Genomic DNA, 26787 nt, shown 5'->3' with positions numbered 1-26787 from the left:
TGGTCCATATTTATTGCATTATATTAGAAATGATAGTACAGTCTTTGTTGATCAGTTACCAACTCATACTTTATAATAATTTGTTTAGGAGCATCTGAATCTGGCAAATAACTTTTATTGCAATTAGGCATACAATAAAAGTTAATAAAAAATTAGGAAGAAATGACTTGTGCACTACTGCTGCGGATATTAAGTCAAACCATTTTGTTCAAACTTCAGCATGACCCATAGAGAAGCAGAAACCTATGGCACCTTATGAATACCATGTGAAGGATTACGTTGACTCGTCCCTTACAGTTACAAAGACGTGTCCTTGTGCAGGATCATCTTCGCACCAGCATCGGACCCCTCTTCTCCCATTTCAACGTATAAGAAAAGGCAAAATGTAATATAAGATGTATAAGAATATATTTATAAAATATAACACATTATGAGGAAGAAAGATAAAATATTATTTAACAAGGTCTGCCGTTCAGCCCTCTTAACTGTAAGAGCATCATCAGTATTGTACGGCAGTTGGGGAACAGTAGTTAGCTTTCAGATGTCAGATATAAAACAACTTTTTGAGTCACAGTGCCAAACTACTGGTGTTATATTCGGATCCTTCTTTTTCAGCATGAAGGACCGGCATTTATTTAATAGACAGATGGTACAGCCATATACTTGGTCAGAGGATTTAGGAATTTCTTTGAGAAAGGTTCACTGTTTTCGTTCTTTTATCATAGCTTCAGTTTGTATACTTAATTTGGTTAGTGACTTAAACTGTTTTATTAGGTACGGACCGATTTCATTAACAGAACGATGATAGGTGAAGATTAAGTTGGTATGCGTGTACAAAATAAAACTGTCTATATGTATATTTGTCTGCTATGTATCTGTTTAAACACTGCTGTAATGGCGATATAAAGAGAGAGAGATACCCATTTACTAATTCATAGAACCCCTTTCCACCTTTTCAAGTGCGTTATACATTTTTCTTTTCAAGCATCGTGTTCAGACATTGCAAATCATCAGTCTGAAGGTTAAGGGTTACTTAGATTTTTGCTTCTTCAGCATAAAAAAAGTCTAAACATGAATCTTATTATTAAACTCAGAAACAATATAACTGTCTGGTTGTGATCATAATAAAAGGCAATGTCAAAGGTGACTTATTTCCCATTGAGATTTCTCTATGTTCTCTATGACCTTTCTACAGTATATGCCATTAAGTCCTAGTGTCCAGCCATCATCACAGCACGGGAGAGGAAATCTCGTTCATCAGATGTGCGATGTACGTCTAGACAGTCTGATAACAAACTACACACACAACATTTATGTTGAGAGAATTCAGATTGATCTTTGTTCCCAAATAACATTGGATCAGATCCATAGTTTACAGCATCTGTCCCACGCGTATTTAATCTGTATTACGAGTACTGAACAAGTTAGAGGAGGAGAAAATGTAGATTTACTGTTCATTGGAACTTTATTGTTTATTTAGATCTGTCTTGATTCATTTTCATATTCAAATTTTAAAAAATTTAAAAAAAAAAAATACATAACGTAACATAACATAACGTATGAATGTAGGAACATGGATTTTCACCATGCGACTCTTTTCAGAAAATGGTCTTTCTCTGTTTCTTATGCACACAGAACCTACTTTTCTTTTCATAAAATCATACACCAATTTACTATTCCTGTATAGGGATTGAGTAAATATAGATAAACTCATTAATGTACTGTAGCTCTCAGAGTTACTACACCACCCCACTTGGTAATTCAGACCATAACCTCATCTCGTTAACAGTTCTTTCCTGCAGTTCAGTCTGTCCACAAGGAATAGGTACACTCAGTAAGGATAGGGGTAGGCAATACGTGTGCATCACTTTGTTTCAAAGGTGGTGGAGATAAAGACACGTTGTGGAAAGTAGTAATACAGATATCATAACGAATGACCTTTTTGAGCTGAGTGAATGAAAATCAGTAAACTAAAACACTTTATTAGTGGTTAATTAACACACCCTATTGCATCCTATAAGAGATTAATCACATTCATAGACAACAAACGCAATTCTACAACATGGATCTACACAAAATTACATGAACACACAACTATCTGTGATAGCCATAGTCAGGAGCTGGTAAGGAACACTTACTAGCACAGTAATCTTAATAAGTATTTAAATAGATATGATATTTAATAGATATTAGACTTTTTATGATGTAATAATAAAATGTATTTTAAAAAAATTTGAATATGAAAATGAATCAAGACAGATCTAAATAAACAATAAAATTCCAATGAACAGTAAATCTACATTTTCTCCTCCTCTAACTTGTTCAGTACTCGTAATACAGATTAAATACGCGTGGGACAGATGCTGTAAACTATGGATCTGATCCAATGTTATTTGGGAACAAAGATCAATCTGAATTCTCTCAACATAAATGTTGTGTGTGTAGTTTGTTATCAGACTGTCTAGACGTACATCGCACATCTGATGAACGAGATTTCCTCTCCCGTGCTGTGATGATGGCTGGACACTAGGACTTAATGGCATATACTGTAGAAAGGTCATAGAGAACATAGAGAAATCTCAATGGGAAATAAGTCACCTTTGACGTTGCCTTTTATTATGATCACAACCAGACAGTTATATTGTTTCTGAGTTTAATAATAAGATTCATGTTTAGACTTTTTTTATGCTGAAGAAGCAAAAATCTAAGTAACCCTTAACCTTCAGACTGATGATTTGCAATGTCTGAACACGATGCTTGAAAAGAAAAATGTATAACGCACTTGAAAAGGTGGAAAGGGGTTCTATGAATTAGTAAATGGGTATCTCTCTCTCTTTATATCGCCGTTACAGCAGTGTTTAAACAGATACATAGCAGACAAATATACATATAGACAGTTTTATTTTGTACACGCATACCAACTTAATCTTCACCTATCATCGTTCTGTTAATGAAATCGGTCCGTACCTAATAAAACAGTTTAAGTCACTAACCAAATTAAGTATACAAACTGAAGCTATGATAAAAGAACGAAAACAGTGAACCTTTCTCAAAGAAATTCCTAAATCCTCTGACCAAGTATATGGCTGTACCATCTGTCTATTAAATAAATGCCGGTCCTTCATGCTGAAAAAGAAGGATCCGAATATAACACCAGTAGTTTGGCACTGTGACTCAAAAAGTTGTTTTATATCTGACATCTGAAAGCTAACTACTGTTCCCCAACTGCTGTACAATACTGATGATGCTCTTACAGTTAAGAGGGCTGAACGGCAGACCTTGTTAAATAATATTTTATCTTTCTTCCTCATAATGTGTTATATTTTATAAATATATTCTTATACATCTTATATTACATTTTGCCTTTTCTTATACGTTGAAATGGGAGAAGAGGGGTCCGATGCTGGTGCGAAGATGATCCTGCACAAGGACACGTCTTTGTAACTGTAAGGGACGAGTCAACGTAATCCTTCACATGGTATTCATAAGGTGCCATAGGTTTCTGCTTCTCTATGGGTCATGCTGAAGTTTGAACAAAATGGTTTGACTTAATATCCGCAGCAGTAGTGCACAAGTCATTTCTTCCTAATTTTTTATTAACTTTTATTGTATGCCTAATTGCAATAAAAGTTATTTGCCAGATTCAGATGCTCCTAAACAAATTATTATAAAGTATGAGTTGGTAACTGATCAACAAAGACTGTACTATCATTTCTAATATAATGCATTAAATATGGACCACTATTTTCACTGAAATATTTCAGAGATTTTTTTTTCACTAGTTTACACTAAATGTCTAATATTCTGTTCTGTTGGAAATATGCCCGAACTGTTATCCCCATCCCACCCACCCCAAGATCAGGAGTGGGTAAAGACAGACTGGTGATCTGATCTATATTATATATATGTGTACCATAGATAACGCCTCTCTGAACGCCATGGTGGGACGTTCCCGAGCTGAAGTACTGTACAAGTCCTAAGCATTAGATCACCCCCAATTACTCTTGTATACTCTTTCCATACCATCGTGATCTTTGCCTGACGAAGCCATACACAAAACATATTTGACATTTGGGGCCTAATTCTAAAATCACCACATACCAAATGCACAACCGTTTTGTCTTGCTGCCATCACAAAATAAAAATGTTTAAACCTTAAGTATCGTAGTCACGGAGGGCTTATATATTTTTCCACACTACATGAAGTTTGGGGATCCTTATAGACTGTGGAACAGAAGTGTACTCAGTGTGTCTCCGCCGTTTTATTTCATATTGGAGTACAACCATTTTTCTTTTTTACCATTAAGGATGAAACACTTGTTTCTTTTAAAACGTCGTCTTTAAATGTTTTTCTACCTCCTAACTAAACCCTCCGGCTTAAGACACGATCTTTGGAGCTGTTGACGCCCTGCTCAGGGTTAAACAACAACGTATTTACATTACCTTCATTAATAAATTGTCAAACTAACCTCTTGTTTTTTAAAAAAATAAAAAAAATTTGGAGCAAAAGTCAGGTCCTCTCTCATTTCAACAGGTCCTCTTGTTGGTGAATACACAGCAATCTTCTAAGGGTATTAGGATTTCTCGGAGCAGACATAGTAACAGATTGTTGCAGAGTTTCTTCTGTGTTTTAACTACGACGTCTTAACCACTATTTTAACACTGAGACACACGACTCCCTTTAATTCGTTAACAAACACATTTGTAAGAATTCTGGTCAGCAAAACCCCCGAAAGAACACCTGTGTCTCTCTCTCTCACACCCACCCCCGCACACCCACATGGTCACCAGAGGTCATAAATGTACTGCTGGGACACGGGATGTCAAAGCATAGACGAAAGCTTATGTATTTAGCGAAAGTTCTGTGTAAGTATCCTCGTTGGCGGACCATTTTCTGAAATCTCGTTTATAGTTTAAACAAAATGCACGACTCTTTTAAAACACCGTCTTTAAATGTTTTTCTGCCTCCTAACCCTTGAAGGACTGTAGAAATGTTTTACACATCACAGTGTTTTTCTCAACAACGTAGCCAATAAACAGTTCAATTATTTCACAAACCTCAGTCTGCTCATTTCTTGACAGAAGGATTACACATAGATCATACACATAGGGAGCTACACATGCATAACATGTCCAAAATTCTAATACATCTACCACATTCAGTCACCAGGTCTAGTATTTTCTGATAGATTAGTTACACAAACTGATATTTACCACAGAAGTAATTTCAGAAACAAAGATTCACTTAAACCACAAATGTACACATTGGTAGGGATCGTTAAACCCTAAAACACACGACTCGTACCTTGATTCATTAACATAAACACACTGTAAGCAGTCTGGTCAGCAAACCCCCAGGAAACACTCGACTCTCTCTCTCTAACACACCCACACACACGCACGCACACCCCCCACACCCACATACACACACACACACACCTCAGATGTGTAGGACAATGTGTATAGGCCTACAAGACATTCCCCGGAAATTGTGTCTTCTAGTTTAAACAAAACTCTCGATTCTTTTAAGCAGCATTTTACATCCTAAAGGGTTAGGTTTAGAAGGCATGTAATACGCGCGTTTCTTATAAAACACCGTCTTTAAAAACGTTTACCTCCTAAAGGGACCTATTTAGAAGGTATGTAAAAAGTTTTTTTTAATTATTTTTTCTTTTTTACATTTCTTCGGGTATATCAATGTTTTAGAGTATTTATTTCAGTAAAGTTTTATTCAAAGTCATGTCATTTTCTCAAAAAGTGCAATCAATAAAGTTGAATTTATTTCACAAGCTTACATTCTGCTCATTTATGTTCACATTCAACCATCGTGTATTTTCTAACAGCGGAGCTATACAAAACAAACCCCCACAATCTAAATTTAATGTGTGGTTGCAATATAAAAATTCTAATTTATTGAATTAATTAAATATTTGAAGTTGTACACATTATTTTGATGAGTGGTGTTGACATAATAATGTTGATAATTACATCAACTTAATATTGTGTGTAATTTCTGCATTAATTGATTTAAAACAAAATTTACGTTGTAGTACATTTACATTTATTCATTTAACAGAGTGTTAGAGCACCTGTAGACTGAACAAATACTAAGTACATTACAATGTGATTATCATTTCACTTACCATTAAATTCTACTAAAGCAATGAATTTGGGGCATGTTCTCAGTTGCGATATGACCAATAGTGGACTCGTGTATAGGCTACACCTGCTAATACAATTGATGGACTATTTTGCACTAGTACACGTAGCTACCGCTAGTCATATTTAGCAGTGTAATTTGAATATCCACTCTTTAGTTTACCGTAGCAGTGGAAAAGAAGGAAAAAGTTTCATTTGACAAATCTGCTCATCTAGAGAGGGCTTTTCATTTGTGCTATAGGAAAGATAAGCATGATTACATTTCTGCTTATTCATGTAAACCTCAACTACATTGTGTAATCTAATTTCATGTATTGATACATTTTTTATTTTCTTTTTAAAAATCTTTTGTCATTCGCACGCGTAGCCTTCTAGCTCCACAGCCTTTGGACTGTGGATAGTTCTATGAGAGATAAAAGTAGTAGACACAGAGTGTTTATTTTTTGTCTATATTGTTCATTTCATTCAGTGCTTTACCGTCTATAAATCCTGCAGAGATGTTACGTATGAGATTTGTAATGTAAATCACGCTGGATTTTACTTACTATTGTTATAAAACTTAAAGGCAGTCATTTTTCCTGGATTAAAAGACTGCATTCTACTGCAGACAATCTAAATGGAGAAACGTAATTTTAAAAATGATTGTCAACTTAACAACTTGTGCTCATAATTACGGTAATTTAGTACATAACACTTAAATTCCTTTTAAATAATGTGAAAATAAAGTGCGTTTGTGTGCGTCATATTTTTGTTTGGATGTGGGATACACATGGCCGTACCAGGTATGGTCACGATTTGGATGTGAACCAGATTTAACAAAACTATATATATTCTTATGACCTACCACAGAGAGCTTCATATTCTATGTGAAGAGTAAAATCATGACTATGCAACTTTTGTCTGTGTGGGTGGGGTGGGGGGGACAAATAGTCGTACCAGGTATGGTCACGATTTGGATGTGAACCAGATTTAACAAAACTATATATATTCTTATGACCTACCACAGAGAGCTTCATATTCTATGTGAAGAGGAAAAACATGACTATGCAACTTTTGTCTGTGTGTGTGTGGGGGGGGGGACATGGTCGATGACCTACCACAGAGTGTGAGAAAACATGACTATGCAATTTGTGTCTGTCTGTGTGTGTGTGGAGTGGGGTGGGGTGAGGTGGGGGGAACAAATGGTCGTACCAGGTATGGTCACGATTTGGATGTGAACCAGATTTAACAAAACTATATATATTTTTATGTCCTACCACAGAGAGTTTCATATTCTATGTGAAAAGATGTACCAGGTGTGCGCAACGTGTGGGGCGGAAAAACACACATGGCAGCACCATATATGGTCACGAATGGATGTGATCCAGATTTAACATAACTATTCATATTTTTATGATCATGACCTTTGATCTAGATATAGAGAGTTAGAATGTGCATCTTTTTGACCTTTGACCTATACCTGTCAAAACTAGGGTTACAATATATACAAACTATCTTCTCTCTCTGTCATTCTTTCATGTGTTTTTATTAAACTACACTAAGTTTTCAAAACTCATATCTCTGTGTGTGTGAGTGTGTGGGTGTGTCTACTTTGCATACGCATGAGCCTCCTTATCTACACATACAGACTTTCTCCAACCGGGTCCCCGTGACACTAAATTTCATCAGTTATTTTAACATGTCAGAGGAGGGTTTTTTTTTTTATTTCTATATTTTTATTCTATCTCTGCATAATTTAATCTAATATAATTTTCCAACATGCTGCAGGTTATTCCAGATGGAACATAGAAGTAAAAACGACAGGCCAAAGTATATATAATGGCACCACCACAATGCAACCATAGGGGCAATGAAAACAATATACCTTAAATAACTTGCTGTTATTTAAAACAATATGACTTAAATAAACATACAGGTAACAGGAGCGGCAACAAAAACCACCAGCGTACCCTGTCAACCGGAACCGGACACTGTTAGATGTGTTAGTATGAAAACTATATAAACAATTGGTTCTCTTCAACCAACAATTTCAGAGAGTTCTCCCCAATCAACATCTTTGGGGAGTTCTCTTCAAGTTCATCAGCAGTAAGGAGTCCTCGTCAATCAACGTCTGTGGAAGTTCTCTGCAATCAAGAAGTAGTGAAAGAACCAGAAGAATTGCCACCAAGCTCATCAAGCAGCCCACCTATGAGACTCCACAACATTCATTATTCTGACTGGTCTTCCTAGATGCCACTCTTAAGTAACCAGACCTCTGACGAATCCCTCCTACACAACGTCATAATGAGAGAATTCCCCTTTTAGAGCAGCTCAAACACAAACGCAGCTTTTGTATTTAATAGAGCCCTTATGAAATGAAGCGAAAATGAAATTAATTGCTGATGGTCCGTTCAGGTCGAGGTCTAAGAATTGCATACGGAGCCATTCATTCTCTGTCAAAGCTATTTTCACCTACTGTTGTGTGTGTGTGTGTGTGTGTGTGTGTGTGTGTGTGTGTGTGTGTGTGTGTGTGTGTGTGTGTGTGTGTGTGTTTATGTGCTAGACTACTTTTTATGTATTAGAATAGTTTAATAGTTTCATCTGATTTTAATATCAAGTGTCTATATTTATAATTTATTGTCTTAAGTTGTCTTATCTTGTTACTGTGCTCATAAGACGTGTTTAACATCAGGATATTGTTACTGGTGGCCACCGGATTAATTTCCCAGACAGACTAAATAAGATACATTAAGTTCAACTTATCGGTGGACAAATAGTTGATCAGCTGTCGAAATATTAGGGTTGCACATTTCCCCTTTTGAGCGCAATATAAAAAGGAAAAGCTAATTTCATTACAATATACAATATGGTTTTACAGAGACAGAGGTGTGGGAATGTTTGAGAGAATGTCCTAATACCCTGTGCTCATTAAATCCTTTTAGTTTTTCATTTCTACAGTTCTACAGAGTCTGAGCTGTGGAATAAAGCCGCATGATGTCCACTTAACATATTTAACACATCATGTCGGACTACAGAGGTGCAGAACCGGTGATGAGACTAATGTTTTATTCCATGTGGAGTGAAAAGGGAAATCAGTAACAACTTTCACACTGAACAACCTGAAACTCTGCTTTATTTCAGTAAAGTAAACTACATCTTAAATTAGTTCATCACAAAAATCACCAGAATATTAGCCAGGAAGCGACCTTAAAACTGTTATGCATGAAGTACAGCAGTTTCATATCTGGAAAATTATCAACCACACTCTGTTTCTGTAGAATGAGCCAATAAATGTGCACAAGTATGTTAAACATAAAGCACTATAACAGCAGTGCTAAATTCTAACTCATGTTTACAAAAAGAGTGTTAAAGTCTTGCTTTCTAATAATTGCTAGATAGTTAAGACCATTTATTTATTTATTTTAAACAATTAACAGCTTTATAGACACAGCCCTGGTCCCAGTTTGAACATTTCTCAGGTGAAATTAGAGACAGGTGTCAGTCTTTTCTAAGTTTTGTCCTTCCTTTATAAAAATGAAAACTGCAGCAGCTTATTTATCATACGATAATCATGAAGTTAAGATAATATAAGATTATAATAAAATACTGGACAGAAAATTATATTTCTTTGTCTCTCTTTATTTCAATTCTGTATAAAGATTATAATCTAATGATAATAAATGAAGAAGAAGAAATTACTTTTTGCATTGGTGTACAGTTAAATACAATGCAGAATCAGAGGATTACAGGTGGCAATATGGACATTTTCTGTATCAGTCCCATCCTGAAACCAGTAAAATGAAGAAGTAATCACTAAAGCTTTCAGCTCTTGACTCACACATTTAGGCCAACCAGGTTTCTACTGATAATATCAACTAAAAGTTTCATAGTGTAACTAATATACAGGAAAATGTAGTAGACTGTTATTATTTAGTGAGCAGTGTGGTGTTAATTAAATGTGTGATTTCATGGGCAGGTGTGTCATGATGAATATAGGAGCTGTAAATAGAATATTGTTATAGAGCTTTTTACAGTACATATTGTTTCCGAACAGTTTTACAGATCTGAAACAGAGCCCAGTGAGTGAAACGAGGAACACAGTGGAGCTCCTGCAGAAGGAGCTCAGGAGGAAGCAGGACAGACTCAGCAGGGGGAAATATCCTGCACATTATTCACTTATTCTCACATCACATAGTCTATGGATTCTACTTCATCAGGAGCATAATGGTTAGTTAATGCTTATGAAAAGGAAAGAAATAAGAGCTTCTATATATGAGCCATAGACTATTATGGATCTAAGAAATATTATCTGAAGTGAGTATATAAAGATTTAGGTCTACAATTACACAAAACATTTGACGTAAAATAGACTTTAATTAAATGTTAGCTTCATTAGCATGCTATCTGTTAAACTAAAGAAATAAACACCCAGAAACATCTCAGCTGACTACATTTAGTGTAAAGAGACACTTCGTGTAAAGAGACAAAATTTATATTATGTTAGAATTATGAGTAGTGAAATAGTTTAAACAATTTTTTCCCTTCACCCTCCATTTAATAGTGAACTACATCGTATTAAACTTCCCAGAGTGAACACATTAGTCACTCTAGAGCACTACAGAGTTACACGATTTAAGAAACAGCTAAAGACTTAAAGTTCTTCATTTTCTGCAGCATTATTTTCTTATTCCTTGTGAAACACAGATCCATCTGGTTGCTCTCTCCATTTCACTGTGATGTTCTCTGCTATCCCATGATCTTTCAGTTTTTGCTTGATCTGAAGAACAGAATAAGACTTTTATTATTAGATAATGCAGGATAGAGAAACTAATCTCCTGTGAATGCTGTAAAAGTTCTATATAAACTGTCAGATTGTGATTACAATACAGCATTGTTTGTGTCAGAGCCTGATGGAGACTCGAAGGAGACTACATTATAAGGTTTGTACATTATAAGTGGAGTCTTGTGGAGGATGAGACTCACCTGCTCCAAGATGGCCACCTGTACTGCAAGATCGTTCACATCCTGACTGGACCGGACCTTAACCCTCATGATTTTTTGTATTGTCATTCCTGGATGTAGAAATGCAAAGTTGGATACAAATACAAACATGGACACAACGAAACATACATACTAAAAGCTGTTTAAATTTCTCAATACGAAATTTACTGAAACTTTAACTCACCTGAATAACAGAAGAAAGGCATTATGTCTGAACATTGTGCATCAGCAACCTCATTGTTATTTACATAACCACAGTTTTCATTTCCCAGTTGATTATCAGGTTTTCCAGGCATCCAGCGGATGGTAGAGACGTTGGTTTGATCTGTCCACTTCCAGGAGTCTCTGAACAGACCAAACCAAGTCCAAGTGTAGACAGCGATCGCACTCTGTATATTTGAGTTTTCTGTTGCATTTCTAGAACTGGCCAGATCCACATGATGCGTTCTGCAGTAAGCCTGAGCATCATACCAAGTCGTTTTGTTAGAGATGTAAATGTACACTTTATTTCCAGTTTTAGTGTCTGTGAGAATAAAAAAATTTTTAAAAAACACGATTACCACTTAAATTCAGTATAAGTTAAATGTATTCGTAAAAGAGAAAATTAAACAGTTTACAACATAAAGTTAAAATTAAGAACTCCATTACACTATTTTCTAAGTACACTCCATGTCAATGTTCATAAATATCAGGTGTTTTGTCTGTTTACAGTTCGGTATTTATCATTTTTTTGCTATTTAAGAGTACAGTTAACTTTAATGAGAACAGTGAGAGCACACAGTCTACAAATGTTTTAATGACAACCTGACAAAATGTGAAACACGTGCTGTTCCTTACCATCAAAGCACACAAAGGGCCTTGTGCTATTACATGGGTTATCAAACCAACCCCACGTACTTGTTGCACCACACTCTTGATGTCCGCCATTGTTATTAGGCCGTCCTGCAAGCCACGTCATCCCGGTTGTCAGTGGCTCATTTCCAAAGGACCAGCGCCAGCTGTTAATGTCATTGTACATTCCAAGCCATGCACTGGAACTGAATTGTTGTCTCTGTGCTTCATACTGAAGTTCAACCATGTTCTCAGTACTTTCGATAATAGCCAGATCGGTGTATGTGACTCTGCAGTAAGCCTGAGCATCACTCCATGTTTTCCCCTGCTGGATCAGAAAGTACTTACGAGGAACAGACAGGACGAGAGAGATGACTCCTTTGGAGGAAAGGTTTAAAAGCTTTATGCATTGTTAGGTCTGTGTTAGAAATTTTTATTTGAGTAAATTAAAATTCTAACTTTTTAGTATGAAAGATGTTTTTCTCAATTTGTTGGATGCAAACATGAAACACTGAATTTTATTTGTTTATAAAATCATCTGTCTAAACTCAATATTCCGTAGCTATCTAATTCTAGTGCTTCATGGTCTTAATATAGGAGGTGTTCTGTTTCAGACAGTACAGCACTACCAGTTTATGAGGATGAGGCCTATCAATTAACAGGTAAATTCATTGTTTTAAACCACCATGTACACTGAGCAGCTCACCTGCACCCGGGGAATGGATGATGACTGCTGTTTTACATTTGCACACACACACACACACACACACACACACACACACACACACACACACACACACACACACACACACACACACACACTTCTCTCACCTGTGAAAAACAGGAGTATGAACAGACACTGCTCCATCACTGATGTATTGTTGGGAAACTCACTGAGAAAAAAAAGTAATAAATTCACACCTTTAATATCTGTATACCATGTTGATATTTCTGTAAAGCTGCTTTGAGACAATGTCTATTGTAAAAAGCGCTATACAAATAAAATTGAATTGAATTGAATTGAAAAAAAAAAGTGATTAAAAGTTACTAAACAGAGACTCCAGGAAAACTGCTAACTGCAAGTATCACATCATTGCATACCATTCTATTAGAAGTTAAACTCGAATCATCATGCATCACACTTGAAAGGAATAACGGAAAACTGAACCACTAACAGTTTGACACCGTACCTGCACCAAACGGCGAATCATGTCACTGCTGGTAATAACAGTGAAAGGATTCATTTTTGTAACAGAGAATCATGGCATGAGGCTCAAGAAGAAAGAACAGGTGAAGAAGTGTGTGTTGGGAGCGGCATCTGGATCCTGAATTGTTCATGCTATTCATACTGACAGATGGTGATAAATTTGACCATATATTTTTACATTTGACCAGGTTTATTTTAATTTTGCGACTTGGATAAATACAACATGTGAACATTTTTTAAATAATAATAATAATTTCACTATAAGTAAAATAAAATTCCCTATGTACATGTTTACATTTGTGTAAAACACAAGTGATTGCTTTGAGACTACACAGGAAGCTTGGCTTCCCCTAAATTTCATTAAAATGCAGCAAAATGCAAATACATAATGCAATGTTTACCAAAATGTCTATAAGTGTCTAAGTGACTATTCATCAGTCTTGGTGGAATTTAATATTTTAGTGAAAAAAATCAACAGATATCTCACTGCAGCATCACACTGTTCATCAAACTGTTTTTGGTGATCAGCCTAGTCTGCATTAAAATCTCCCCTTGAAGCCCTGACAAAGAGGTGATGGACACTCAAGATAAGCCTGTGTGACTCTGGGTGTCTAAGGGAGATTTGAGTACACTATGTTTTAATGGAATGAACGATTAACTGGACAACAGGCTTCGCACATGTCATTTTCAGTCACACACTGACACACAGCTTCATTTGGAGTGAATGGGAGTGTTGGGGGAGGGTGGGTTTTACACAGAAAAAAAACATTACGACATTGATCAGATAGTTAGCTCTTCGGCTTCTACTTATAATGATTGGTAGGTCAGTCATAGAGGCAGAGCCTCGTAACCATTGTCAATCATTGAATACATAATAAACATGACTATATCCTCATTTGTAAGGATTATTACAAATGAGGACTATTCCTCATTTGTAAGTCGCTTTGGATAAAATCATCTGCTAAATGAATAAATGTAAATGTATATCAGTCAAACTTAAAAATATTGTAAATAAAATGTAAGTATAAATTTCAGTTTGATTATTTTACTGAATTTTGTTGCTTATGAGTCTAGCTATGTAGAAGTAACTTCCTTCTTCAGCAAGCAGCTTAGCTGCTCTTTGGTACAAAATGGCTAGCTAAGGTTGGCCTGATTTTTAAAAAAGTCTTTTGATGCTCATACTTATGAAGAGGGACTGAAAATTAAACATGAGGGCAGAGCAACACCCAAGAATTTAATTAAAAACTCAGGGAGCAAAAAAGGTCATTTTAGCTCGCTTGCTACAGTAAAATTGATTGGCTGTGTTTATTATTAGTCTTAGATTATCTGGATTGACCACCGTACAAGTCTCTATGAATTGCTGTAAAAACAATAATGTGTTAGGACAATGGCATTAGTATAAACCTCTCTCTCTCTCTCTCCCTCTCTCTCTCTCTCTCTTTCTCTCTCTCTCTCTCTCTATATATACACACACACACACACACACACACACACACACACACATTTTATATATATATATATATATATATATATATATATATATATATATATATATATATATATATATATATATGTAGTGAGGGGAAATAAGTACTGGACGTCTCATCGTTTTGTTCAGTAAATATAATTCCAGTGAGGTTATTCACATGGAATTTTCACCAGTCATCAGTATTAATTCAAGATATCCACACATATAAAAAATTCACAACATTAAAGTCCATAAATGAAGTTATGTGTAATAAAGTGGAATGACACTGGGAAAAAGTATTGAACATGCTAAGAAAAAGCAGTTCTCCAAGGTAAGATAAGCCAAGTAACCAGCTGAAATCCATAAGTAATTATATCCCCTGTCTGTACAAATTAATATCAGCTGGATTAGTAAATTGATGGTCTATAAAAAGGCTTTTCATTACCAATGTGTCACACAAGAATCATCTCATGAAGGGTAAAAGCAAAGAGCTCTCCAGAGACCTTTGGAACCTTACTGTTGCTAAAAATATTGATGGACTCGGACACAGATGTATTTCAAAACTTCTGAATCCTCAACTAAGTACCACTGAGGCCAGTATCCACAGGTGGAAGCAACATCACTCCATCAATAACTGGCCATGCACAGGAGCTCCTCGCAAGGTTTCTGACCAGGGAGTCAGAAGAATAGTCAAAAGAGCAGCCCAAGAGCCAAGGACCACTCGGAAAGAGCTCCAAAAACACTTAGAGGCAGCAGGTACCATCGTCACAGAGAAAACAATAGGCAATGCACTCCACTGCTAACACTCACCCCGCAAGACTCCATTACTAAAGAAAAGGCATGTCGAAGCTTGTTTAAAGTTTGCTATAACTCATTTGGACAAGCCTATGAAATACTGGGAGAGTGTGGTCTGGTCAGACGAGAGCAAATTTTACTTTTTGGCTACTACACACCATGTTTGGAGAAAAAATGGCACTGCACATCACCCTAAAACACTATACCAACAGTGAATTGTGGAGGTGGAAGTATCATGTTGTGGGGCTGATTTTCTTTTTTGAGAAGAATCTGCTGTCATCCACCAGGATGATGAAGATAAGATGTGTGTGGACCTTCCAGCAGGATAATGATCCAAGGCATACAGTGAAGGAAACTCTCAGTTGGTTTCAGAAGGGCCACCCCAGAAGGGCCATTGTGCCCCCTTCCATTTATCAAGGTCCCCTTCAAAAGAATTGCTATGGACCTAATTGAGCCATTAGATCAGATTGCACGAGGGCATTGCTTTGTGCAAGATCTAGTGGACTACGCAATGTCATACTTGGAAATAGTGCCCCTCTGTGACATCTCAGCCTGCAGCATTGTGAAGGCACTCTTCTATTCCAAATGTTAAGCAGTTTAAGATTTTAAACTCAAATTAAAAAGTACTATTTAAATAGAGATATCATACAGCATTAGACAATGCAATGTAAATTTATCACTGGTTCTGATTCTTATGCTATAGACTGTGTTTCTAAAACATTGATCCATGAGTCTTTTTTCAACTGTAATTACCTGCCAGTGTAAATATCTCTGTACAGTCCTGCTCTAAAGAAAAGAAATGTCCTAAAAATATAAATTGTCCCACATGACATGGTCTTTAACACATTTCCCTTATTACATGTTAAGAATTAAATGAATTATTTCAGTCATACTAGTAATAGTATTTCAGTAAAGTAGTGAAATATGAGAGTACTGAAAAACATACCTGAAATGTGAAGGAGGTAAACTTTCAGTGTTGTAGCTTTTACAGATCTCAGTGTCTTTCAGAAGTATTCTGCAGTATCTGGTAAACTGAGTTGCTATTTATCTTCTTTTAGAATTGATGACTTAATTCAAACCACCACCACCTCCTTCTTTTTCTACTTTACAAAACAGATTGGATGGAAATCTGAGATGGACAGGGCATGATTGAAAAAAACAAAAAACAGAGCCCTGGAGATGTTTATCAAGGTGTCTTTAGTGCATAGGACAGAAAAGGATTAGTTCAGTTTTTATTATTAAATGTATACAGCACTATGATGAGCTCCTCATACTGAACTGTAACCATGTATACTGTAGTTGTACTAATCCATTTCTTTTCATTACTGCAAATATGTGATTATTATTTCAAATGTAAAAAATTTTATTACAAGGTAGTGTGTCATATTAAAGGAAAACACATTTGTCTAAAGCCCTATCCAGATGGGATTATGTTCTCTGGGTGATGTTTGTAATGTATATATATTTTTTTGTCTCTTCCATGATAAAATTCTCATAGCCAAATGGGAAGAGTCTTCAGACAAGCAAGTTTATTTCTCCTACAAACCAAGATATTTGTGTCACATATGATCGTATGCTGTTTTATATGCATTAGCAGGTTAAATAGAGGACATTATTGAATCAGTGAATATGAACTCTGTTATATGTTTAACCCTCATCCACTGACTGGGGTACCCCCAGACCCTTGAGGTGTACTTTTTGTCATATCGCACAGGTGCTTTGTTCTATTATTCAATTTTTCATGACTTTGTCAATGAATTTGTTCCTAATGACTTCATATGATTGTTTTCAGTTTCTGTTTTATTTAGTGCTTTTTTAAAAAAAAACAAAAAAAAACAAAACAATGTATTTTGGTACCCTAGTCACAAGCACTCACTTCCGGCTATGCAGTTCTAATAAATGGAACAGACACAGATGCAGCAGACACTGATGCCTTCATCATCTGGATGGGAAACCTCTCAGATTGGAAGTTTTCAGAATGTGGCCGACATCGCTGGATCTATCTGAGACAGCTGGGGCATACCCTGGTCATGCCACACATGAAGAGGCACATCATCGGAGTGAGGAAAACTCCACCTGCTGCTGTGGACGTCCAACAATTGCCTGGAAAATCTAATTGAAAAAGGTGTATGCCTTTGCTCCCAAAACACAGACATGAAGGTAGCAAATGTTTGCTCCTCTTGTCACATGCCAGTATGCCCTGAGCACAGCATGAGCCAAATCATGTGCTATAACTGCCTGTAGCATGTGGTGTTGCTAGTTCAATGTAAACACCATTCATTTTACATAATATATACAAATCGAAAAATCTCAATTTGAATTACATTTATTCAAGATTTATTTAGACACAAGGTCATACATCTACTTTTGTATTTAAAGATAAATACAATAAAAGAAAATTGAAGTTTGAATGACTATGGGTTTACTTCTAAATTTCTAAATTATTTTATAGTGGGGTCAAACCATATAAATATAACACAAATAATATTTACTTGAAATTACTGAAAACTAAATGATACCAGAATCAAAGGATGTTAATAAGCTTTTAAGTACTAATGTGGATTGTACTTATAAAAAAAAAAGCTGCAATTTGTATTTAAGAAAAGTTAATATTTTCGTTTTACACAATGTGCAAATTAACTGTAACTTTATTAAATAAATTAAAATAATTGTTTGTTTCTTCAGATAACATTAATTTCATAATTAATACTGTTTTAAGAAGAAATAAGTTAACATTTTGCTATGATGGTTGTTTATTACAGTAGTTTATTCTTGGGGCTCCGAGGGACCCCAGTCGGTAGTCCTTGTATGTTGTACGTTGGTAGGATGAGAGTTAAACTCAACTTTTCAGGAGTTTAATCCTCCACCTGGGTGCAGGACAGAGAAGAGTGTTGATGTAGATCTTCCTTGCATCCTGAGGGATGGTGGGTCAAGCAGTGCTAGAGGCTCAGAGAGAGCATGGTGTAGAGTGGAGTGTGAGAAGTGCTTTAAGGAAGGTGGGTGCTGGTATGTTTTTGGTTTTGTAGGTGAACATCAATGATTTAAATTTAATGCAGGATGCCTGTGGAGGGAACATAACAATGGGGGTATTTGGGGGAACTTGGGGAGGTTGAACACAAATCTTCCAGCTGCATTCTGGATCAAATGATGTCCAGCAGCAGACCTGATAAAGAAGGGAGGTTACATTCTGCACAAATACAGGGAATAGGAGAGAAGCCCAACTCTGTCATATGTATGTGTGTTTTCAGAGTCCGACTAAATTTGCAAGTTCGGTAATGAAAAGTGTGTTATGATGAGGCAGAAACACGCAATCATGTTAGCTGCACATATTCACTGGCCCACAGGTCATCAGACAGTGGGTGATGAGAAAAACCTAAGAATGCAGCAGGAAACCACCTATTCACAGGCATTTAGATTTAGATTCAACTTTATTGTCATTGTGCAGATTACAAGTGCATATGCAGTTAACATCTAACCAGTAGTGTAAAACAAAATGTGCAAATGGTATCAACTGTGTCACTGATATGGCATGAAAAAAAACAGTGCACATGGCATGATGAGTCAGGAGACATGGACTACAGTGATGAAGACAATATAGTGCAATGAATAAAGGTGCAAGTGGAATGGAAGTAGTACTGTTCAAAATTAAAATTAATTAATTACAGTTAGTCCAGAGCTCAAACTCCTCTCTGTATGCTGTCTCATCATTGCTGCTGATCAGGCCTACCACTGTAGTGTCATCTGTGAACTTGATTAGAAAATTCAAGCCATGAACAAGTACTCAGCTGTGGGTGAAGAGAGAGTAGACAGGACTAAGCACACAGCCCTGTGGGCTTGTTCTACTCAATTGTTCTGTGTAGGCCTTGTGCACACAAACTGGAATGCTATCAAGGCCAGCAGCTTTTACTGTTGCTTTGTGTGCCTTTACTCTAGCATAATTTAGTTGGAACCTGCACTAGTTGTAATTCAGATCATTTTTCAGGGCTCATCATTTTACATCTCAATTTCTTCAAGTCCACAAAAAAACCTGACCAAATCCATGTTATGATGTTAATTTTTATACACATTTGGCTCCCTAAATCAGGGTGATCCCTTCTCTCTCTCTCTCTTTGGCATGATTAAAATCCCCAGCAGCAATAAATGCTCCATCCAGGTGTGCAGTTTGTAGCTTGCCAATGACAGCACCAAGGTCTTTCATGGCTGACTTGGTTTTAGCACCTGGAGGGACATAGATGGCTGGTATTTTGGTACATGTGAATTCACAGAACTGGTAGAAGGGTCTACACTTGATTGTTTTATTGAGTGCTCTACTGAGCAGCAGACCAGTTCAAAGATAACTCACTGAAAGCAGTAGTGATGATAGCATGGCTAGCAAAGGGATCCCCACTTAGCAAATAGCCACAGAGCTCCAATGACTCCAAATGTACACTATTTATCCAAAAGCATGTGGACACCTGAGCATCACACACTTATGTGGTTCTTCCCCAAACTATTACCACAAAGTCTGAAACACACAATTGTATAGAATGTATCTGTATGCTGTAGCATTACAATTTCCCTTCACTGGAACTAAGAAGCCCTGAGCGACTCCGTGAAGACATGGTGTGTTAAGGTTGGAAGAAGGTGGAAGAACCCAAATGTCCTGCATAGAGCCCTGACCTCAACTCCACTGAACACATTTGGGATGACAACCCATCAATGCCTGACCTCAACTTCACTAATGCTCTTATAGCTGAATGAACACAGATCCCCATAGCCACACCTCAAACTCTAGCAGAAAGCACATATGGGTGTGATGGTGTGGGTGCACATACTTTTGGACATAAGTGTATATAAATCCATCTGCCGCTGCCGTGAAGAGATGAGTCTAGATGAGCTTTGGTATGAGGAGATTAGAGTAAAAGGAGCAAAGAGATGTGATGAGAAGATATCCACAGCAAATACAGTGTCCTGTTCAGTGTATGACTTAAGGTCTCGGCATGGAGCACATACAAATGCACATACTACAGAATATGCTGGTGTTAGATTAATTATTAGATTAATTAATCAATATTTTATATAATATATATTTTTTAGATAAACAAAATAAAAATGATAATTTAATTGATGTATTCACTATGCTGTCCTCTGCTCTGTTATGGTACCTTGGTGTGTGTGGCACAGTTATGAGCATGTTCGTAGGGACAAGACATTGATCCTTAAACAGACCCAGTACACACACATGTGTCTGATGAAGGCTGTTCAGTTCGAAATGAAATAAGCTTGTGGTCACCAGGGCAGTATTGATGGTCATAAATATTTATTGTTTTAATGTAATGAAAAGTGACATCTCTATGTTCAGCAGGTTCGGAATTAACATTGAGCTTTTTACATTGAATATTTTTATAGTAGAAAATGTTTTTCAGATATTTTTGACCCATATCTGACACACTAAGCTGCTGATTTTAAACAGAAACTGCTTCACCTGTCTTTCCTGTGGGCCATTTCATTAAGTAAAGTAGAGGTGTTACAGTTTGAAATGTTCACATTATGATAATCCAGTCTAAAACATCATGTTTATCACAGTATTGTGCTATTAATCAACCATTTTTTTGTAATGTAAACCAGTGAAACCAAGATAAATCTGATCAAATGTGAGATCTTTTCCCAACTTGAATGTGATATAGCAACCAACAAAATTGAAATGAAAAACAAATTTAAATGTTTTAGAAAAAAAAAAAAAAACTTACAATACTCTGCATAAGTTTAACTTTTATAATGTGTCATGTGACTGTGCTCAGAATTAACCAATCACACTTTAACTCATTTTCAACAGTAATTATCATACACCTGTCATCAAAGTGATTCTGAATAAACACAAGTAAAGATCAGCTGTTTCTGTAGGATTTTCTTGATGTCATCTTGGTTCCATCCAACTGCTGAAGCCATGGTCCACAAAGAGCTTACAAAGCATGTACAACTTCCAAAACATTAAATGTACCATGGAACCTCATTAAAGTCGTTGTCAAGAAGTGGAGGAAAGTGGGCACCATAAAGACATTTCCACGAACAGGACATCCATCCAAAACTGGCGAAAGGACAAGAATAAATCTTTAATAAATAAAAAAGAAGTACAAATTAATAAAATGAAAGCACAAATATTTTTGTGTTTTATAAATTTAAAAATTGTCAGTAAATGCATTTGGAAAATGCACTCCTAACATCATGTGTTGGAGTTCAGCTGCTTGTGGTGTTTACTGTCACAGAGAGCAGCCTGTTGCAGTCAGGGAGTAGATAAACCCCAGCCACCAGCTTGGACAGTTTATTTCCTGTGATGTTGCTGTTCAGTGGAGTGGCGTGTGGTATGGTGGGGAGAACCACTAGACCATGCTAACTGCACATGTTCATAGGTCTGTTGGTCACCAGATGGTGAAAGAAACCACTTGTTAGCAGACTGAGAGGTGAGCACTCTACTGAGCAACAGAATGGTTCATAGCTAACTCACAGATAGAGAAGTTGTGATGATAAGTTAGAAAGGTAGGTCCAAGAGGTCTGACATGGTATTAAGCAAATAGAGTAAAAGGAGCAGAGAGATGTGATGAGAAGGTATTTGTTACAAAAACTGCACAACCCTAATTTTGTAACTTTAACATTAACAACGCTAATGTGAAATATTCTAAATATTTTATTGTCTAACCTGTGGCTCTTTTGTACCTTTTCAGTAAACATTTCTCCTTAGTAAGTATTAATAGTTTGAGTCTTGGAGTAGTGTATTAGATGAGAGCTGAAATCTGGAGGTAAACTATCAGTGTTCTCTTTTTATTTTGTCCCTGTGACCTTCAGAGACCTTTTTTCCATTTGGTGATAAACTCACCTTCTTATTTATCGTCCTTCAGGCAAAAAGGCTTATGCAAACCACTTTGTCCCTTTTGTCCTACTTTACATAAACTCTGAATAAAACAAATCACAGTGACCGACAGACTGGTTTAAATGAAAAGGTTTGCACACCCTTGGGGCATGACATTTAATGTCCTTGGTTATGTATGTGTCCTTTCATTATCATCTCTAACATCTCTGTTAGAATTCAGCAGATGATTAGTGAACTATATTAGATAAAAGGTGAACTATATAACAGAATTACATTTTCCTTTTCCAGTCAGAGCACAGAGAGATGCAGACAGACACATGGACTGTGTGAAAGGTCTATGTGAGTCTTCTGTTGCATCATCTGCAAATAACACAAGTTCCTCAAAAATAAAATGAAATACACAAATAAATTAAAAACAACCAGAGTTCCAATGGTTATACTCCAGAAGTATAAGAGTTCACTCACCGCAGCCACGACGTGATGACAAGAGTCTGTCACCAGCTTTAGAAGACAGGTTACATAGATCCAAGATACACAGGAGGTCCAGCATGGTACAAGGTCAGTAGAGTAAATGGATCAGAGAGGCGTAATGAGAAGGTATTTATAACAAATGCCGCATCACGGTCACCTTGACATTGTTGAAGGTCTCAGCATGGTTCACACACACACACACACACACACACACACACACACACACACACACACACACACACACAAACACACACACACACACGCTAGAGGATATCCAGATGTTAGACTCTGCCCTTCGTAGGTTTGAAGAGGTGAAATAGAACACAGACTCAAACTCTCTGCAGTGTGTGTATATTAATCAACGAATAGACTAAGTAATTAACTTTGGGGTTAATACACTCGCTGAGCACTTTAAGGCCTCCATTTGTTCTCAAAATAGCCTAAATTCTTCATGACATGGATTCCACCAGATGATGGAAACATTCGTTTGAGATTCTGGTCCATGTTGACATGATTGCATCATGCAGTTCCTGCAGATTTTTCACTTTCATCCTGAAAATCTCAATGGTGTTCTATTGGATTTAGAACCAGGGAATGGGAAAGCCACTGAAGAACACTGAACACATTGTCATGTTCATGAAACCAGTTTGAGACCAATTTTGCTTTGTGACATGGTGCATTATCATGCTGGAAGTAGCCATTAGAAGATGGGTAACTTGTGGCCATGAAGGGATGCACATGGTCAGTAACAATACTCAAATAGGCTGTGGCATTCAAGCCATGATTTATTGGTATTAACAGGGCCAAAGTTTCCCAAAAAAAAATATATTTCCCACACCATTAGACCACCTGTACCAGTCTGGACTGTTGACAAAACGCAGGTCACCTAATTCAAACATCTCTGTCCCTTTGTCCTACTTTACATATAACCTTGATTAAAGCAAATCTGAGTTTGGGTGGAACTGTGTGTGTGTGTGTGTGTGTGTGTGTGTGTGTATGTGTGTGTGTGTGTGTGTGTGAACTATAATATTATAACAATAATGTAACATGCATTATTAGAGCCTATAATATCATGCAGTGATGCTCTTTGAGTTTGAGTGTCTATAGTCATACACCTGCTAAGTGGGGAAAGAGGAAAACACAGGAAGAGAGAGAAGATTCAGACCAGGTTCGTAAGATGTTGTGACTCTGCCCTTCAAGAAAGCTATTCATCACTCTTTTTCCCCTGATTCCTCACAACACCCACCCCTGTTCATCCCTCTGTGCAGGCTCTGAAGACACAGGAGAAGTATCATTAAATGTTTCAGGCAAGGTTATATTCTGAATGTTTTTACTCTTACCATTATTCTGAACTGAAACAATTTTGTGTTGTACCAAGTTAGGTTCATGATGAACAACAGTTTTGGTCTTGGAGAAAGTGACTCCCTCCTGAAACATCAAATTATTCCAAACAGGGGACACAGGCAATTGTGGGGCTTGTGGGCAGACTAAAGTAGGTAGTGTATCATCAAGATCACCAGTATTTGGAGAAAAGGCAAGCATGAAACATCTTTATCCTCAATAGCTTTGAATCTGTTTCTCAACTGTTGCTCAGATTTAAGTAGTGTGTCTTGTTTTAATTTCTGCCTGAACCTAACTTTAACCCATTTCACCACAATCCCCCACTCAACAGTTTCAAAACTTTGGCATTCAAAAGTTCCTTCAAGACTCCACTATAATGGTATTTTTAAATGTGCATGTTTGTCATCATCCAATGATGAATGTTGTCTTTCACTTTCTGACTAGTGATTGAACTTGGACATGCAGGTTCAATGAATTGTGATAGCTTATTAGCCTGTCTCAGTTGCTAACTCCCCAATACCACTGTGATGAGTAACTTGAATAAACTTAAACTTACTAATAAAAAATAGTTTACTGTATTGTCTAGATGCTACTTTAGCTAACAAAGATGTATGTGTGTTTCCTATGTCTATCATGTTCCATTCCCTAAAACTCATGAGATAAAATGGCAAACCTGTTCTTCAAAGACAGCATTGCCTCACTATGCAGTCAGTAACTGTAAAGAAAAAGAAGGGAATGAGGAAGAAAAAAGGGTGTAAGAGTCTCTTAGTTCTTTCTCTGATTCTTTGGAAGTGGTAGATGACCAATTTCCATTGAAGGAAATGGAGACTCCTTAAACGCAGGCCATCCTAGATGCTTATGGGGTCTGGTGGTTTAAAGTCCATGTTTTAGGCCTAGAAGACCTTTACTCACCTGAAAAGATTTTTCTTTTCTTCGTCTCAGTCACTTTTGAATAATAATCCTTTTTGAAAGCTCTTGATCGAAAAACCACAAAAAGGAAGGTCCTCTGTTCTTTTCTTCTCCTTTTCCAGTCAAGATCTTCATCCAAAAAGTTCCTCCTTCAGTCTTAACATCAGCCCCTTAAAAACAATTCTTAAAGAAAACTTTTGATAAAGGCAACAAACTTTATTAAATCAACAACAACAACAAAACATTTTTTTTAAAAAAAAAAACAGGTTTATATGGGGGCAGGAAAGTGGTTATAGTTGGGTTAGAGGGAAGGGTTATGTTTAGGCTTAGAGGGAAGGGAAGGTTATGGTTATGAGTAGAGGACATGAAAGGTTGTGGTTGGGTTTAGGGCCAAGGAAAGTGGTTATAGTTGGGTTAGAGGGAAGGGAAGGGTTATGTTTAGGCTTGGAGTGAAGGGATGGGTTATGGTTAGTGTTAAGGGTAAGGAAAGGTTGTGCTTAGGTTTGAAGAAAAGAGAAGGATTACGATTAGGTTTTGAGAACAGGGAAGGTTTATGGTTCGCTTTAAGGGAAAGGAAAAATTGTGGTAAGGTTTAGAAGGAAGGGAAGGGTCATTCCAATCCTGGCATCCTGGGGTTGTTTCCATTTCCTGTGTGAGAACGCTATGCACGCTTGTGCTGCTACTTCACGCTGGTACCTGTTTGTTTGTTTTTGTTTCTTAGTCGATACATTTCTGGCTATCACAGGTATATCGATTAGTTGTTGTGTGGATCCCGATGGATCATTGGTCATGTTGCTGTGTAATTGCTCTCAAGTTCTGTCCTTTTTGGACTGGTTTTGGCCAATTTTAATAAAATCTATTCTCCCGACATGGCTCTAGAGTACTCTGCCACTCAGCTTAGATCTATTAAACGAGGGTTTTTTTGGCCAAGGACACTTATCAATGGTGTAAACCAGAGGCCCCCCAAGCCTCCCCAATCATGTGGCATGCCCCAGCCCCCCAATGGTAGGAGACCAGGTATAACAATTATCTCTTCTATATCTCTCTCTCTCGCTCTCTCTCTCTCTCTCTCTCTCTCTCTCGCTCTCTCTAATCTGTTTTTGGAGAGAGAGAGAGAGAGAGAGAGAGAGAGAGAGAGAGATAGATAGATAGATAGATAGATAGATAGATAGATAGATAGATAGATAAATTTTTCTTGCTTTTGTGTTTTTGTACTTTTTAAATGACTTTTCATAACATTTATAAAACTATATAACAGACAGGTATGGAACATGAATGATTAAAAATGTTTCTAAACACTATAGCTACTTTGAACAAGAGAACTAGGTTGTAATAATGTGTATTATTTTACATGTAAAACATGTTGCATCCCATTCATCTTGAGTTCTAAAAACATTGGCATATGAATGATGTAAATTGGGACAAAGGATGGATAATGGATAACCTCATTATCCATGACATTGTTATATCTCCGGCTCTCAGCCACTCACGGAACAGAGCAGATGCAGAGAGAGGTGTGAGTGCAGTGGGAAAGCAAGACCTCACGCTTGCAGGACAGTACTGGCAACATTTATAAAGCTGCTAAGGTTTCTCCACAAAGTCACTAGATTTGTCATTAGGCACTTTTTTGCCAAAAAAAAAGGCACTAAAGCGGTCTGAAAAGTCGCTAAGTTGGCAACACTGGTCTGCAGTGACAGCTACATAAAAGGCAAGCTAAGCTCTTCCTCTTCCCAGCAAAAAAGAAAATGCAGAGGGAGAGGGAACGTGAGGTTTTTCCAT

The 26787-nt window shown here is 36.9% G+C and overlaps 1 protein-coding gene and 1 long non-coding RNA gene across 3 annotated transcripts; both read right to left on the bottom strand.

Annotated features, from left to right (window-relative positions):
* Nucleotides 1–9756: 9756 nt before the first annotated feature.
* Nucleotides 9757–16442, bottom strand: LOC108280088 (putative C-type lectin domain family 20 member A). Its single transcript, XM_017494859.3, has 6 exons — nucleotides 16387–16442; nucleotides 12802–12863; nucleotides 11977–12348; nucleotides 11324–11662; nucleotides 11122–11210; nucleotides 9757–10915 (listed from the first exon to the last, which is right to left on the bottom strand). The coding sequence occupies exons 2-6, from the start codon at nucleotides 12836–12838 to the stop codon at nucleotides 10823–10825; spliced, it is 930 nt and encodes a 309-aa protein (XP_017350348.3). The 5' UTR covers nucleotides 12839–12863; nucleotides 16387–16442; the 3' UTR covers nucleotides 9757–10822.
* A 4280-nt stretch (nucleotides 16443–20722) lies between these two features.
* On the bottom strand, nucleotides 20723–26049 carry LOC108280101 (uncharacterized). Of its 2 annotated transcripts, none has more exons than XR_001815685.3 (2): nucleotides 22753–26049; nucleotides 20723–21530 (listed from the first exon to the last, which is right to left on the bottom strand). It is a non-coding gene; the product is annotated as an uncharacterized LOC108280101 (long non-coding RNA). The 2 variants fall into 2 exon arrangements; XR_001815684.3 differs by having other exon boundaries at nucleotides 20723–21507.
* Between the last annotated feature and the right edge of the window lie 738 nt (nucleotides 26050–26787).

This window comes from Ictalurus punctatus, chromosome 19 (genome assembly GCF_001660625.3).
Source record: "Ictalurus punctatus breed USDA103 chromosome 19, Coco_2.0, whole genome shotgun sequence".
Taxonomy (NCBI): Eukaryota; Metazoa; Chordata; class Actinopteri; order Siluriformes; family Ictaluridae; genus Ictalurus; species Ictalurus punctatus.
The sequence above is the reverse complement of the archived record's forward strand: the minus strand, read 5'-3'. Positions and strand labels throughout refer to the sequence as shown.